The sequence below is a fragment of the Euwallacea similis genome, chromosome 1 (genome assembly GCF_039881205.1).
Source record: "Euwallacea similis isolate ESF13 chromosome 1, ESF131.1, whole genome shotgun sequence".
NCBI lineage: Eukaryota > Metazoa > Arthropoda > Insecta > Coleoptera > Curculionidae > Euwallacea > Euwallacea similis.
In genome coordinates, this window is record NC_089609.1 from 7,909,134 (window position 1) to 7,926,066 (window position 16,933).

The 16,933-nt window shown below is 33.2% G+C and overlaps 1 protein-coding gene across 3 annotated transcripts in view; it reads right to left on the reverse strand.

Moving 5' to 3' along the window:
* The window catches only part of shakB (shaking B), a 54,514-nt gene that overhangs the window by 7,752 nt on the left and 29,829 nt on the right, over nucleotides 1–16,933 (reverse strand). Inside the window, exon 2 of one of the 3 annotated variants that reach the window (XM_066389123.1) lies at nucleotides 16,054–16,640. The exons of 1 other annotated variant lie outside the window; for it this stretch is intronic. In XM_066389123.1, the coding sequence (XP_066245220.1) occupies nucleotides 16,054–16,407 (354 nt within the window). In that variant the 5' untranslated portion in view covers nucleotides 16,408–16,640. Of the gene's footprint in view, nucleotides 1–16,053; nucleotides 16,901–16,933 lie in introns of those variants that run through there. One more of the 3 variants, XM_066389118.1, reaches the window with a different exon arrangement.

The window sequence follows — 16,933 nt, forward strand, 5'->3', positions numbered from 1 at the left end:
ACCAAGGTTTTCGATCTTCTTACCTTTCGAGAAATTTCACGAAAGGAATTGCCTTCATCTCTGAGTGTTCGTATTTTAATTATTCCTTCGGCTAAAGAACAGCGATTTTCACACCTCATCTGTTTGTTTATTTATTATTAAAATGCTTGGAAATAATTAATTAGGCTTACCTTTCAATTGTTATCCTACTGAATGGAGAATTACGAAAGTTACAAAAAAAATAGCGAACTTTTAATGCACTGGTCGCATTATTATGTCCACCTTAGCTTTGATTGTCTAAACGAAACGGGGGAAGTACAATTCTAGTATGAGGTAATTCCCCTGGTTTCTGCTGGCACATGCAAGTACCAACATTGTAGAAATTTAGGAACCTAATTCAAACGAGGTAGAATAACTTTCAATAGGCTTTTTTCCTTATTTTATTTACTTTTTCGAAAGAAATAAAATCCAATAGTGGAAACCGAACTCTGTAAACTATCGTTTCGGTTCCCGATCTTGTTTCCCGACTTTCTAATCAAGAATAAAGCAGTACTTGTGTGTTTCATAAGGCGAAAGAGTAGCAAATCTTATTGATTTGCATTAAAAATTGAGCGTTCTTTATTCAAGCAGGGCACTAACCATCGAATGACAAAACCGATTTTGTTCTAAGAATTTTGAGTGAAACACTGCGAGATTAATTCATGGATACGAAACAAACCTTATTTACAAATCTTGATGAATTACTATCCTCGCCCTCGTCTCAGGTAGAGGCTCTAGTTTCGTCCAAGTGATTAATAACAGTCCTCGATTATTAATCACATAAACAATATGCCTGGAGATTCTATAGTCGTCTCTCATTTTCTCCACACATATAATCATATTCTGAATTTAAATCAACAAATATTTGGCAAAGTAGCACCAATTTGCAAATTACTTCAGCACATTTCTTTTGACCCTTTATTGTACTCCATTTCAGAGATTCAAAGAAGCCCATTCTTATTCATATCAGAATAATGCGGAACCGGCAGAGACGGTATCTTTATCACTTTATTGCATCATATAATAGGTGATCTACATTTTCAGTGCACATAATATCCTTGTAAATGCAAATTCTTGATTGCGGCAGTTTTATTTATAACTATACAGGGTGTCCCAGCAAAAACTAGACACCCCGAATAACTTGTTTATTATGCAATTTATAGAAATTTGGTAGAACACATTCATTATAGTTTCAAGGGGACCTTTTTTAATGTGCATGATAGCTACCCACTCTCACCCCTCCTCCCTGCAGAGGCACCCCTCAAAAAACCTAAATAGAAAGTAAGGTCAAGTGATACATTGCTTGAAAGGGTATTCAACAGCCTAAATTACGATGATGATAATTTTTGGTTTTAATGGCTTTTCTTCCAAAGAGGCTCTTTTTGTTATTTACAATACTAGGAGGTGAACGGTACAAAAATTAACTTATTTACTGTGAGACTGTGTTGGTATGCTGGCAAAAGACTTTTAGTATTTTTTTGCCAATCAATACTTTTGATATTTTATTTTTATTTTTAATTGGTTAAAATTTACCATAAAAATGATTTTTCAGCGAGAGCTGCAGCGCAATTACTTAATAACAGACCACCAGAAAGAAATATATGTCATCAGCATGTCTCACAGACAATAAAAAAATTTATAGAAACTGGATTTGTGAGTAATATATAATTTAAGCGGCAAAGACTGGCTAGGAAGTATGTGGTGAAACTGGATGTGATGAGGCAATTATGAATGGATAATACTCAGTCAGTAAAAAAGGTAGCAAAAAAACATTGGAATATCAAGGAGTACTGTTCATCCAAGTGATAGTTTTTTTCCCTACAAAATTTAATTAGTCCAGGAATTAAAGGAAAATGATCCAAACCGTCGTTTTCAGTTCTATGAAATATTCAGTGAACAGTTGTTGAAAAAACCCAACTTATTTTATTATTATTTTATATTTACCCATTTTATTTTTTCGATGAATGTACAGGATTGGTCCGTATATTTAAATGACGCTTGCTACTTTTATTATAAAAAAAAAACACTTTAAATACAAAAGTTGTAGGGTTTATCCTAAAACGCCAGGAAATATTGCGTAACACAACAAATGAACAGTGTAAAGTTAAAAAAAGACACAAAACCGGTGAACGTATAACAGAACATCCTATATATTTTATAAAAGTTGAAAATACCTTTGTTTATCTGATTCAAAAAATATATAATATGTTGATATATATTTTAGTCGTTTTCACGAAATTTGCATGTAAAAATCGGGATCATATTGTTTTTCCAAATTGCAGTTGCCATGAATAAACAAATGAACCGTTTGTCATTAGCAATTATTATTTATTGGGCTGTCACATTTTCTTCATTCCATTCGTAAAATGGATTATACAGAAGAAGAAAAGTTAGAAATAATGAAGTCTATAAAGGAAAAAGTCAAAATTTGGAGAATTTAAGAGAAAGGATCCAAACAAGTATCGATTCATTAAATTAACATCCTGAGTTTATTTGCAATGCTTTGTTGAAGTTCGACGAAGATTGCAGAAAAGATGTTGAAAATAACTACGGACACATTCAGCACTGATGGATTTGGGATTTTCGTAAATTATTTATTTTAAAAAAAATGTTTATCTTGGTTCCAGGGTATTAAAGTGAAATTTGCTTATGTTAGTTCTTTTATTTATTATTTCCAAAATGAAAATAATAAATTAATAAATAATAATTACTAATAACGTTCAACCCATTTGTTTATTCCTGACAACTGCGATTTGGAAAAACAATATGATCCCTATTTTTACATGTAAATATCTCGAAAAGGACTAAACTAAATGTCAACTCGTTATATATTTTTTAAATCAGATAATAATGGTATGTTGAACTTTTATAAAATATACAGGGTGTTCTGTTATAGATTTACCGACTTTGCGTCCTTTTTTAACTTTACAATATTCATTTGTTGTATTACGTAACATTTTCTGACTATTTGTCCATTGTAACTGCTGTTTCGTTTCAGGTGTGAAATGATGGAGCCGTGTTTCATCCATGATTATAAATCGACGCAAAAACTCAGGTTTATTTCTGCGAAACTTTGCCAAACACTCCCTGGAAACAGTCTCACGGCGCTGTTTTTGTTCAGTTGTGAGTAATCGCGGCACCCATCTTCGGCATAGCTTTATCACATCCAATTGTTCAGACAAAATAAGATGTTCAGTACTTTTTGAAATGCCTATCATGTCTGCTAACTCGCGCAGTTTTAGCTACCATTCTTTCACACAATTTCACCACAATTTCTGGGATGGTCATCTCATGGGGTTGACCACTGCGGAGTTCGTCTTCGCAGCTGAAACATCGTCTTCCCGTTGAAACTCTGCCACCCAATATTTTAGAGTTGTTAACGAAGGACCAGATTTCCCCAGAATGGAATCTAACTTCATTTTGTTGCTAAATGCACCAGGACCTTGCAAAGAAAAATATTGAATCAGGTATCGATGACCAATTTTTTCCATGTTCACAAAATCTCTAAAAGCGTTCACTAAAAACGGATCAAAAACAATTACAAACCAATGTAGTACCCTCAAGCTTTAAACATAAGCTTTTTAAGGTTAGACCTTTATAATAATGGCAAATTTGTAATAAAAAATCGCCGTCTACAGGGTGGTTCAGAGTTGTGGTGACAAAAGCCTAGGGAAGATTTCTCTAACCAAATTAAGAAAAAAAGTTCGTGTGAATGTGGGTTCGCAAATGCTTTGTTTTTGAGATTCAGGGTGTGAAGTTAAAAAAAAAAAGTTTTTTTATTTGTCTCTTAGAAACGCATTTACCTATTTGAATAACATTTTTATAGTTTATTAAAACAATTATTATACACCTGCTGGGCCAGTTAGATTTGATCTAGAACTTCCAGGGGCGTGCTCAGAGAGCAAGTCGGTTGTTTTTTGCAGGAAAACCTATCACCCTGTATTTTTTGAGATTTTTATGCGATATTCAGATAACCCCACTAAAAGTAGTACATTTTTGTCTCTTGGCTTTTTTCGTGCCTTGCTTCGTTTTCGAGAAAAAATTACTTTGCCATACCTCGGCACGTCCCTGAACTCCACACGAAGAAATAACAATCCTTAGAATTATTTTTTTTAACAAAGTGAGTTTGATTATTGTAAACTGTCTGCATTGACTTGAGCTGAAAGCCAACAACGTTAATTCTTAAAATCTGTTTATTTGGTTGTTGGTAGTAAAAAAAAATCTTTTAACTTAACACTCTGCATCTCGAAAACAAAGCACTTGGAGACCCATGTTCACACGAACTTTTTTCTTATTTTGGTCAAAGGAATCTTCCCTAGGATTTTGTCACCACAACTCTGAAACACCCTGTACGTGTCAGGTCGAGTACTTCTGGGACTATCCTCGAATTTCAATGCTTTTTGAGGCCCGATTGGCGACAAACGATTTAAAATTGGAAGGATCAGTCTTTATCCGAGCCAGAGCAACACTTGAATCGGGAAAGTTCTACATCCGAAATTAGTACATTCAGAGTTCGTTTTATTACATCAACTTTGCCAAAAGATGAGCCCCTAAAAGCTCGACCCGACGTGGAGTTAGGTTATTACCTGGAGCTATCCAGGATTTTCCAGCTAAACGTCTGAATTCACGGTTACGAGGCTCATCCACTGAACCAACATAAATACAGTATGAAGTTCGAGAAAATGATTACTCTGACGCTTCTACCGGAGTGCAATCTGCACTTCATAACGTGGTGTGAAATGCAGAGTTTTGCTTAAAAATCTAATTATCTTTTAAATAATCAATGGGTAAAGCGCGAGGAGCACATAGAAATTATAAACTGAAACAGTAACGTGTTTAGAAATTCGATATTAACCTACTGGAATTTATTTTCGATTTTCTTGGGATGCCGGACAGTTTTAGATCGCCGAGTAAATGTGCTTAAAGGAAAAAACTTCCTCGTGAGTGCTGTTTAACATAAGATTCATTTTATAGGTTTACTCATAAGTGCGCGCGACGTTACATTTACGTTTCAAATTTGACTCACTAACCCGAACGTCATTTTACGTCATGCGGAGTAAAGCTATTTGGAATGACTGGAATTATGCAGCGTGCCCACACATTGTCCTCACTAATGTTGCTTTAATGGCTGACTAAAAATGCATTTTATCACAGGAGATTGTTGCAAGGAGCGATGGCTTTGCTCAATTAATCCCCAACGTTAACTGTAACACACGTCACGAGCGTTTAACTTTTATATCGCAAAGTAAAAATTATTTTAACTTTACGATTGAAATCCATAATCGTAAACCGTCTAATAGGCCACCTAAATGCACTTTCCAAAGCAAGCTTATCGGAAAACTAACTTTGAAAATTTTGAGTAGTTGAGGTGCAGTCAATCTAAAAGACTCCAAAAATAAATGATTATTCATATTCCTGGCCAGGTGCAAGCATTAAGATTTCCTGTCTGAATTGGTAGAATAAAACTTACTAAGTATTGCTGATTGTCACAGCTGTTTTCCGCAATAATGCGCTCTCACGACATTTTCCATTTTTAATTGCCAAATACAACGGCAACATCTAACAAATCCGGCCTATTAATTTCAAACCGAATGTTGGAGCTTCGCCAACAATTTTGAATGAAATTAACCGAAATGTTTATAAAAAACATAAAAACGCCTTAAAGAAATATTTGGACAGCGATTTCGGCGACAAGTACACAGTTTCGGTACATGTTCGTTTAGCCCATTCATTAGTCTCAAAACATGTTGCTGGCGACAACTTAATTTTGATTTCAGTTTTTAAATAGACATATCGGCCTCCAGTGGGCGACGGATGTGGATGGAAAAGCAGATTTTTTCCTTGAGCAAAATTTTATATATATTGTCTGCAAGGTTCTCGCCCAATAGAAAATGTAGCCTAAAGTGGTTCATTTTCAAAATTCTAGAGATACATACAGGGTGTTTTTAGCCAAATGCCCATTAAAAATATTTAGAGAATCGCGAAAGCTGCAAAATCATAATTTGGTATGCAACTATATGAGTCCAAGGTCTATTGATTGAAAATATTTTCAATCTGGCGGCACTTCTAGACGTATCGAGAATTGACAACAACTTCGATATATTAAATAAAATGACTATTTTTTTATTTTTTTATGATTCCATGTTGAATTTCAGATCAACTTTATACAGTTTTTTTGTATCAACTTTTTTTTAACATACTGCTAATCTAAAATGTCAACTTTCGGAGATGAAAATTGTTTTATGACAAAATTGGTAAAAATGTTCTGTATAATAAAAAATAGTTACAGGGGAATTAACAAAGGTAGAACAGCAAAAGTTTGTCAGTAAAAAGTTAAAACACTGCACTTCACTTTTCTCAATTTTAATTTTGATGATCATCTACAGGGTGGTCTGCAAAATAAATTGAACTAGATCAATACAAAAAAAAAAGCGAAAAGTCATTTTCTTCAAATGGGACACCCCATATTTTATTACATGGGTTAAAAGGCCATTTAATTCTGCATCCCATCATGAAACATTTTCCTATTTTCATATAAAAATTTTTTGAGTTATTCGAGATTTGATCAGGCATACTTATGGACAAAAAAATGTTTGCAAACGAATAATGGACATTTTGAACAATTACTAAAAAAATGTGTTGACATGTAGTTAAGGATATTACAGCACCAACTAACTATGTTTTGAAAACATTTTCTTTTGTTTTCAAATTTCAAACTCAAATAACTGTTACTAAATAACTATTCTGAAAATATCTAGGTTAGACACTTGAAAATTTGTAAAGATATGTTTTTTTAGGTTACGAATTATGTGTTCTAGAAAATGAAAATGCACTTAGTTTATTTCGCTTTCAATTTTTCGTATTATCAAATTTAAACATAGTGTTGGTTAAATAGATTTTTCTCGAAAATGGATGGAGATATCGAAATGAAACGAAATACCTAATTAATGGAAAAATAATTGCTCTTTTAGACTTTGAATTAAATTTCATGTTAGATATACAGAGCAAAGAGTTGTTAACCGTAAATTCTGTAAAATTGACCGCAAGTGGCGCCCTCTATTAGCAATGCGGAGATTGCAAAACGCATCTAATTAGTCACATAAAAAACATAAATTTACAAATTTTCCTGGATCTAACCTAGATATTTTCAGAATAATGGCAAAAAAATTAATTAAAATTTTAACTTTCAATATCCTGTATATCCAAAACTATCAACTTTCGGATAAAGCGTATTTTCTCCAATCGTCACCATTTTACGTGTAGTATTTCGAGTTTTCGGTTGCCCCATTGTTAATTTATCACCCTGTATATATTTTAACAAAACAAGAGTTCAAATTTTTAAAAATCAAGGAGGACGCTTTAAATGCAACAGTAGAACTCAGCACACTACCATATCGACTAAAACACCATTTTCGTCACTGACTCAGTTAATACAAATTATGAAATAAATTGACACTAATTTCAATCATTCTGAAACTATTTGCCTCCAAATGCAAAGTTTTGCACAAGGTGGCACACAGACACCTACATCGATCGGTAAAAGAAAAACTATAATTGAAAAAAATATTAAAATTTGGTATTATGCGATAGTTGATGGGGGACACTACGTCTAAAGCATTATCAATATGACCGCGCTTATAGGATATACCGGATGTGAATGCCGGAATCGAACAAACTATACGGGGTATTATTTAAATATATGGCTAAACTTCAAGGGGTGATTGTTGAAATGATTCTAAGACGAAAAGTTTATATAAACATAGGTTCGGTAGAGCTTCCTTTTCAAAATACGAGGTGTAAAACTTTTTTCTTAAATCGTTAAATTAAAAACAAATCTCTTAAATAACGAGAAGATGCAAACTAATATGACGTGGAAACTTGATGACAGTTTTTAATGTAGTACAAAAGAATCTTTTAAGTTAGAAATTGTCTCCTTTTGCTAGTTCCGTGCACAGGGATAACGTTGCAAATTTAAGAAAAACACTTTATTAACACTACACTTAAACAAATGGTAACCCATTTTTTTAGTAAAATACATTAACAATAAATACCACGAAACTTATAATAATTGTTGAAAATGTCCTCCTTCCACTTCAATGCAAGCATTAGCTCGTCGTACCATCGATTGCTGAACACATTAAAATATTCCCGGTGTATATTTTATCTGATTACATGAATCCCGTTTCCGTTGGATTAATTCTTCTTCAGTACTTATCTCAGTTCTATAAACAAAGGACTTTACATGCTCCCAAAGAAAAAATCTGATGGATTTAAATCCGGTAACCTAGGTGGCCATAATTGTGTTTAATGCGCAAAAAATATAAAAGCTTTTAAAAAATTAGAGGTACATAAATAACAATAATAACCATAAATAACACTGCCAAATTTCAACAAGATCGGCTAAAGGATTATTAAAATTTTTACAAAAAAACGACTTTTTAAGAAAAGTTTGGCATCCTGTATCTTGAAAACAAAGCTTTACCGAACTTATGTTTATATAAATTTTTGTGTTAGAATTACTTAAAGACTAACGCCTTGAAGTTTTGCTACGTACTTCAATAACACCTTGTATATCATAGCATTTTTGGGTTCTTCAAGAAATTTTAAAAATATTCGATGTTACATAACTTATTTCGGATACCATGCAACTTTGCAGAAGCATCCGATATAATATTAAAATATGTTTATAGCTACATCTTAGTTTGCACGGCGCAGCGGCCTGATCTTAAAAGTAACTTTCCAAGGCAAGCCAGAAGTCGTTTTTATTTGAGGCAAATTTGTAAGTGCCTGGAGTAAACAATAGCGAAATGAATCTCTTACCATAGCAGCTTAGGTTTCAAAACTCAAAATGCTAATAAGAACAGCTGCAATCCAGGTTTCAAGAACGATTGGATTCGTTGATCCATAAACGTGGTCTTAGCTGAGCTGATTGATGCCAAAGTAAAAAGTTTACGTGAAGTTAAACGCAATAAACAACGAGGATTTCGCAAATGTTGACAACTGGCCTATTAATAACATGTATTATTACTGTTATTATTAGTAAGTTAATATAATCTATTATTAACTAATCAGTAAGTTCTAATACATTTCAGGCAAAAGACACATTTTTCTTTAAAAAAAACTGAAAAATTTATCTAAAATGTATGCTTGCGCAGGTGAAATGGACACCTCAGTAAATTATACTATCATAATGGTTATAATATAAATTACATCAGATTGCAACGTAATGATGTGCATATAATAATTTTTATCAGTCACTCTTGGCGAGAAAATCTCCCCCACAGTGAAAGATACAAAAGAAATATTATTGAATGAAAATAATTAGCAAGTACACATGCCCCCGGAAGAGGCCTAATAAAATCCCTAAACACATAACAGCCACCAGAATACTGATTTAGTAGGCTAGAAATTTCGAATTTCAATTGACTTTGATTTCTTGCAGAATCGTGAGCCGTCAAAATATTATATATTTTGTTAATTATTTAGGGATTTGAAGCTTAAGCACTGAGAGATTCTACACAAAATTATTCATCCATAAATTATTGAAGTCCCAAAAGTAACGCAGGAGACAAAACACCCTTCGAAAGCCAAAGAAAAATTTATCTTCTTGTATCTTGTTTATGCATTGGAATTTGGCGTTATAAGTTAAACAACAATAGTTTCTTATAACAGAATGATTTAATGGAGATTTTTAGATAATTTGCAGAAAGTACGGACGCTTAGCCGTGGACAAAGTCCTCACATGTAAAAATCATCCCCAAGCGAGAATTGCGCCGCTCATTTCACCCGTGACGCAAACTACTTCTTCGGGGATGAGAGCCTTCATTATATACTCATTGAATAATGCACTACTCGTATCAAATAGATATTACACTCACATAAAGTGCTCCTACAAGTGCTGTGAATTGCAAGTGCTTTCTTTTGAAACGTTCCCTATAAATTCCCCCAATTCCCGTGGCCTTAATCATTAAGCCAGTCCATAAATAGCTTCGATGTGTATGGGCCTTGTAGAAGTTATTCTAAACAGTTTAATTTATGAAACACCTAATTGGGTGAAACCAATAAATCTGGAGAACAAGATATAAAGCAGAGCTACACAACTGAGAGGCAGTTGTTTTATTATGCGATTTTTCAAATCGGGGATAATTCCGGAGCCGAGGAGAATGGTTTATGATCTCCTTTAAGCTCCGCTAATGTGACAGAGATTGCCGACTAATGGGGCATAATGGTACCTAGTTGTGGAGAGATTATGAACCTGCTTTTACGCAAACAAAAATGAAAACGAGCGGAAATCATTTTAGTACTAAGCTTCAAGTGCACATGCTTCTGGATCTTATATGTACAGGAATTTAGCAACATTATGTCTGTAAGGTTCTCAAATATTCAATTTCCTAGAACGGTCATTGATCCATGTTTTCGTTGGCGGGTTGCCACTTATTACTGCATTTTCGTCTTGTAAATTTTAGCATATTTCCTGTGAAGTAAGCAAGTATTAGCACGGTTTAGATTCACTGATGACTAATGACATTCTCTTCAGTTTCTCTATAATTCGTCCACGTATTAAATGAATCTTATCCTTCTTGGAAATTTTGCTTCTCACAATAAAATTTGCAGGCTTTGGTATTTGTCCAATAGAACGGCATTACATCAATATTTATCCCGTCACATATCCGCCAACAGTTAACATATGGAGTGAAGTTAATAATAGTGTCAAGGTTAATCCCTTGGGAACCCCCTGCCTGTCCACGCCCGCTTGGGGGAATCCCGGCCTCTATAGTTAATAGACTAATGGCATTCTCTCTAGTTTTTCTATAGTTTGTCCACTCATTAAATGGACCTTAACCTCCTTGAAATTTTAATTTCTCACAAAAAAATTTCAGGCTTTGGTAATTCTCCAATAGAACAGCATTGCGTCAGTATTTATCCCGTCACATTTACACCACCCATCAACACATGAAATGAACTTAACAATATTCTCAATATTAATTCCCTGAGGAACCACGGCCGCCCACGGAACCAGAGCTGTCCACGCCTCAACATCTTTCCGACAATCAGTCATCCATTTTCTTCATAAGTTTGATAATTCACATAATGGGGATAATAAATGCTACCGAGACGGTGATCGTTAAAGAGAATATTCTTATTTATGTGTTCTGCGAGAGATTCTATCTATTTTATATCAAGCATATCCTACCTTCCTATCTTCAAACAGTTTTTGAGATAATGAAGTCTATAATTAATATTTTTCGAAATTTAAGGATAGAAGCTTCGCAACGGTTTAAGACAGCGTATGGCTGAATTTTCGAACATTTATTTTAAATGATCTACCAAACGACATCAATATTGTAGCATTTTTGAAAATATCAAAATATATCATTTTCGTTAAATCTCCCAAAACTAAAATTTATCTCAAACCATTTGAAACTAAGGAGCCTCGAAGTGTGAAAAAATGTAGACGTTTAAGATTCCATTATCTGAAAAACTGTTGAAGATAAATAAAAAAATTGTAGTCAAGAGTGCTTTGAAACAAATTTTGTTGACTCCATGCATGTCACAGATAAGCGACCTTAAATTCGACTTTGACACATTTCACATGTCATAAAAAAATTAATATGCGATATTCAAGTCATTTTTAGAAACCTTTCCAATTACACCCGTCCTCTATGTATAAGTTAGAACAACATACATATATTATTATGTTATCTTGCGTCTCCATTGAATGGTAATATTATTTCCCTATATAAAAATTTGACAGTGACAGTTGTCGAATTTTAGAAAAGTGTTTGGTTAAAATGTCAGTAAATGTCAAAGTGTCAAATCTTATTGCTAATGTAATAAATTTCTGCGTGTTTGACTGAGCACCCTCCGAATAAAATCTGACATATTTTGCTGAATTTCTAAACTCATTTATTTGTTAAATTTGGCTACTGTTTTTTTTCATTATTTTATACAGGGAAAATGTGTTTGAAAACTGTTGAAAGTCATTTTTCTTTTTTTGTCGTTGTATTGTGAGTCAAAGTTAACACATGAAATAAGTAAATGAAAAATTTACCCATAAGAACAGTGAAATAATATTGCCCTGAACTAACTTTGTAACTCTAGTAGTGACGGAAACCTCTATTCGGAGCACAGAAAAAATTCATCCTATTCCAAAAAATTTACGAATAAATTTGTTTATTGAAATTATTAACAAATTCCCCAGCTTTAAAACTGTTTATTTAACCAGCTTACATACCCTCAATTTCTCTACAAATGTATATTTCGTATGTTTCTTACTTTTTCATGTGTATCCTAGTTAGTCAATAAGCATTTTTATGAAATTTCGTTATACGACCCAATATTAGATTTTCCCTTCGAAACAGTTTACTCACATGCTCACAATCGCAAACCCCAAATGCCTCTTTCCAAGACGAGATAAAGAAACATTGTTATTCTACCGCTTCCTTGAAACGGTAGAATAAAAACGTTTGTGTATTGATTTGCTTGAATTAATAAGGAAAAACGTTTCCTTATTTTTTCGCAATGTTCAGGCCTTCCCTTAATGTATTTTCAATATCCAATCGCCACAAAAGAAATGCATTTCAAGCAAAACATCTTTTTTGGAAGGCAATCCAATAAATTAGAATTTCTTGTCGGTTATCCAGGCTGCTAAAAACAATCCGTTTTGGAGAGATTCTAGGAAATTTTACTTGGTAAAAGTTCTGTAAACCATTATTTTGGAATGGGTATATATGAAATAATGGGAAAAACTGTTAATGAATCTCCATTAGCAGCTGCAATACGACTAACGAAAATTGTTGAAAACTTTTTGGATATTTACTTAAATTTAAATTAGCAAAAGTGATAGATGTACAGGATGAAGCAAGTTGGAAGCACTTTTAAAAGTAAAGACAAAAACTGAGAACGGTGTCTGTAGCACAGCTTTTGTGATAAACTTAACGATTTAAACCACATTTTTATTCCTATCACCGTTTTAGAACTGCAAGAAACTTTCGGAAACATGCGGCTTTTAATTTTACTCACGTTTTCCTTTTTTTCTCTTAAATCATCTTTATATCAGTTTTCAACAATCGATTATTCATTTTATAAAAAGCAATATTTGCAGAGTAATCGAGAGAAATTATAACTATTTAAATGAGACACCATGTATATTATTGGTTCATTCAACAGTTCTTTTTTAGCCAATTCAATGATATCAGGTTCCATATACATATTTACCACAAAGAGTGTTTGAAAAATGTGTTAAAAATGTGCTTTGGGATTCACAAGAAGTAATGTATTAAGAACAAATTCTCCGTTAAATTTGCGAGAAATCTTTTTCTAATCAATGGTTTCTTATGGACATTTTTTTAGAAACCATCAGGTATACACACAGGATGTTACAAAATTCGCTGGCCGCTACTTGTAATTTCTCTCAATTACTCTGAAAAATATTCTATTTTATAAAATGAAACTTCATTTTCGTTGAAATCTATCCAAAAAAGTCGTTTGAAGCTATTTTAAGACATAATAAAAATTTACAATAGAAAAAGATTTACACATACTTTTAAAAAATGCCCGTTTTAGAGTAATACCCTGTAGCTCTGAAGCGGTTACAGATATCAAAATGCGCATTTCACCAGTAAGTTTATCATAAAAATTGAGCTCCCGACACTGACATAAATTTTCATCTATCTTGGATGGAAATAGGACTTTCCCTTTAAAAGTGTGTGGTTTGGCGCACCTTGTATAGCTCTTTCCAAGCCGAACACCCTTTCCTTCTGATTCATTCCGCGTTTTTTTTAAAGATAGCCATTTTGTGCGTGACCCCCGTAGAATTTGAAATTGCCATGAATAAATGATTGGATATAAAACAGAAGTGATTTAAAAGAGCCTTGTAACGGAACACCCCGTTTATTATTTCCTTAGACGGTTTCTTTCATGCTGATTTGAAAAATATAGAGCCTCGTAGCCTTATCTCCAATCGTTTTCGCTCAAACCAATTTATTTGCTTTCCATAAAGTTGTGTAATTGCAAGACGAATAAAGAAGTATCCTAAATTCACAAATAACTACTTGATATTCAGGGGATTTGTTCGTCTTACACTCTATTCTAACGGCATACAAATCATACAAGCATTATACACATAAAACCACTATTTTTAACTTTTGAAATAAGTACGGAATAATCAAAACAAGTATATAAAATGCTACGTTTTGACATAAAGTTGACAGCTGTAGGTTTCAAAATGGCGACTGGGGACCATTTTGGGTTATTTTTTTAATAACGTAACAGCCATTTGACTTTGACACATAAATGTGAAGTATTCTTAACAGTTTCTCAATGTTGCGTGACTACGCTAGCCAAAATTTTTTAATACCCGTCGTTATAGTTGTTAACGTTACAAGACCAATAACGAGTAAATTGCATACGTGGTTGAAATTTGCAGTCCGAGGCGAAGCCGAGTTTTGCAATCAGCCTAGATACGTAATTTACGTATCGGCCATGTATCCTTCACCGTCCTACGTTACACCACGCCTACTGTTTAAAGAAAAGTTTTACTGGATCACGCAAATAGACCTTTTACCTAATTGCGTAGGTGGAAGGTTTTTGAGAAAATTTGAAAATCATGTCAAAAACGTAAATAGTTGAGATTACGAGACTCACTAAGTAAAATGGTGGATTTCGAAATTGCCGGAAAAATATTAAATGAATGCTACAAGTGTAAATGTACGAGTGGTCCACGTAAGATATTACCTTATCTCAAAAACCGTAAGATTTAAAAAAAAGTTTAATACAAAAATTATTAAGTTTTTGTGCATTTTTGTTTTTTAATATTTTCGAAGTTACAAGGTGGTCCAGAAAACCGTGGCGTGACAAAAATACATTTTTTTAAATGGAAAACCCTATATTTTGTTACGAATACTAATTTCGCTTGTAGCTACAAGTATTTTTTCTTATCACAAAATATGAAAAACCTTTAGCAGTTTTTTAATTAATTCAATTTAAAATGAATGTCCAAGGAAAAATAAACTTTTTTAAATTCTAAATAAATTTACATAATATTAATTGAATCGTTTGAAAACTTGTTCAATTAAAAACAAAAGTTCGTTCTACTACAGCACATTTTTAATTTTTGAAAAATTTTATGCAGAATGTACACGGAATATTGCGGATAAAATATTGAATATTTTGATTTTTTTGCGTTGTATAAAATTCAAACAGAGATACATTCTAAAATTGTTTTCCTTTTATTCGAGGGGCTGTAAATAATTTAAAAAATATCAAAGATGTTTTTTTAAATGCAACAAGTGAAAAATTTGAATATTTTTTTTCACACCCTGTATAAAATTTGTCGAAAATTAAAAATATACTTTAGTGGAATGACCCTTTGCTTTTAACTCGACAAGTTGTCAAACAATTTAACTAATACTATGTGAATTTATTGAGAATTTTAAAAAGCTTTTTTTCCTTCCATCTTTACTTTAAATTAAATTAATTCAAAAACTGCTAAAGATTTTTCATATTTTGTAATAACCAAAAATACTTACAGTTACAAGCAGAATTAATATCTATAACAAAATATGGGATATTCCATTTTAAAAAAATTATTTTTCTTAAATTACAGTTTTCTGGACCACCCTATAACTTCGAAAATATTCAAAAATAAAATTCATGAACAACTAAATTACTTTTTTTCTAAACCTTACAGTTTTTGAGATAAAGTAGTGAACTATCATACGTGGACCACCCTGTACACTTTAGTGAAAAATATATATTGCCTAGCAGTAAATCGTCTAAGGCCTGGTCCATGCGTAACTTTCGGTCGCAATAAGTATGCATATTTCTGTGAGTACTTTTATCTTGAACAGCCGAAATGGCATCCGTTGAGAATCATTTATCGTGTTTATTTTGAGGTACTTTACATGTAAATAACAATATGGTGTAAAAAATATTTTTTTTTGTAACAATTTAACCTCAGTGGAATCGATTTTTCAACTGTCTCTGCGCTGATCTAAATCATAACTTACAGATTAAAAAACTCATGATACTCACTTGAAAAAACAGGCAAAAGCTGACCCACTGATAGTACTTATATAACTTCTTTTCCTTGTCATCGTGCGTGGTCCTTATTCCAGGTAAATGCATTTTAGCGTAAGGTTCCTGTTTGTTGGCCGAGACAGTGAAAGTCGAATGTATCCAGCAAAATGTATTGAAGACGTCCTCAGGGATCTCTTTGGTGTGAATGCAATCGATAGGGTTTCCCACGTACTGTCTCGTGGTCACGATCAAGGAGAATGCTATCAGCATGGTAACTGTTATAGAATAGTGTAGGCGAAATACTGGAGAATCGATGTGGATACTGCTGACTTTCAGAAGAGACTTTAGTCCTCTGAAGATATCCAACATTTTGCTTCAGCGAGTTTTCGAAAGAATTCGTTCGATCGGTGGTGCATAATGGTCATTAGTAGGTCCTATCATCTGCACTATACATTATCAGCTACGTAACAACATTGCACCATTCTACAGTGGAAATGTTGTCTTTGAAGCACTGCAGGGTTGAAGTATATGCGGCCATCTTTCTCAGCTACGCGCTGTGAGTGACTGGGTTGCCGAGGTTTAGCTATAATGGTAATCGCGGCCTAAACCGCAAATATCCCAAATTTTAAATATAGAAAACTAAATATAATGGAAACGGCTAAAGACTGGAATTAGGCTCGTAAACTGCAGAAGTAACTCACTCATCTTAGAACATCAGTTGTGTGTAGCGGATTCTAAAATTAGCCCCAATTTTTAAACAAGTTGTTGTCCTAGATTCGTCTGTGCTTTTACAATTTTTTCATCGGGTGAGCAGATTAAACAATGGTCGAGGAATTGTGTCAGAATTACTTCATTTTTCGACATGCGGCCGCTCTGAAGGGTTGACCGAAACATG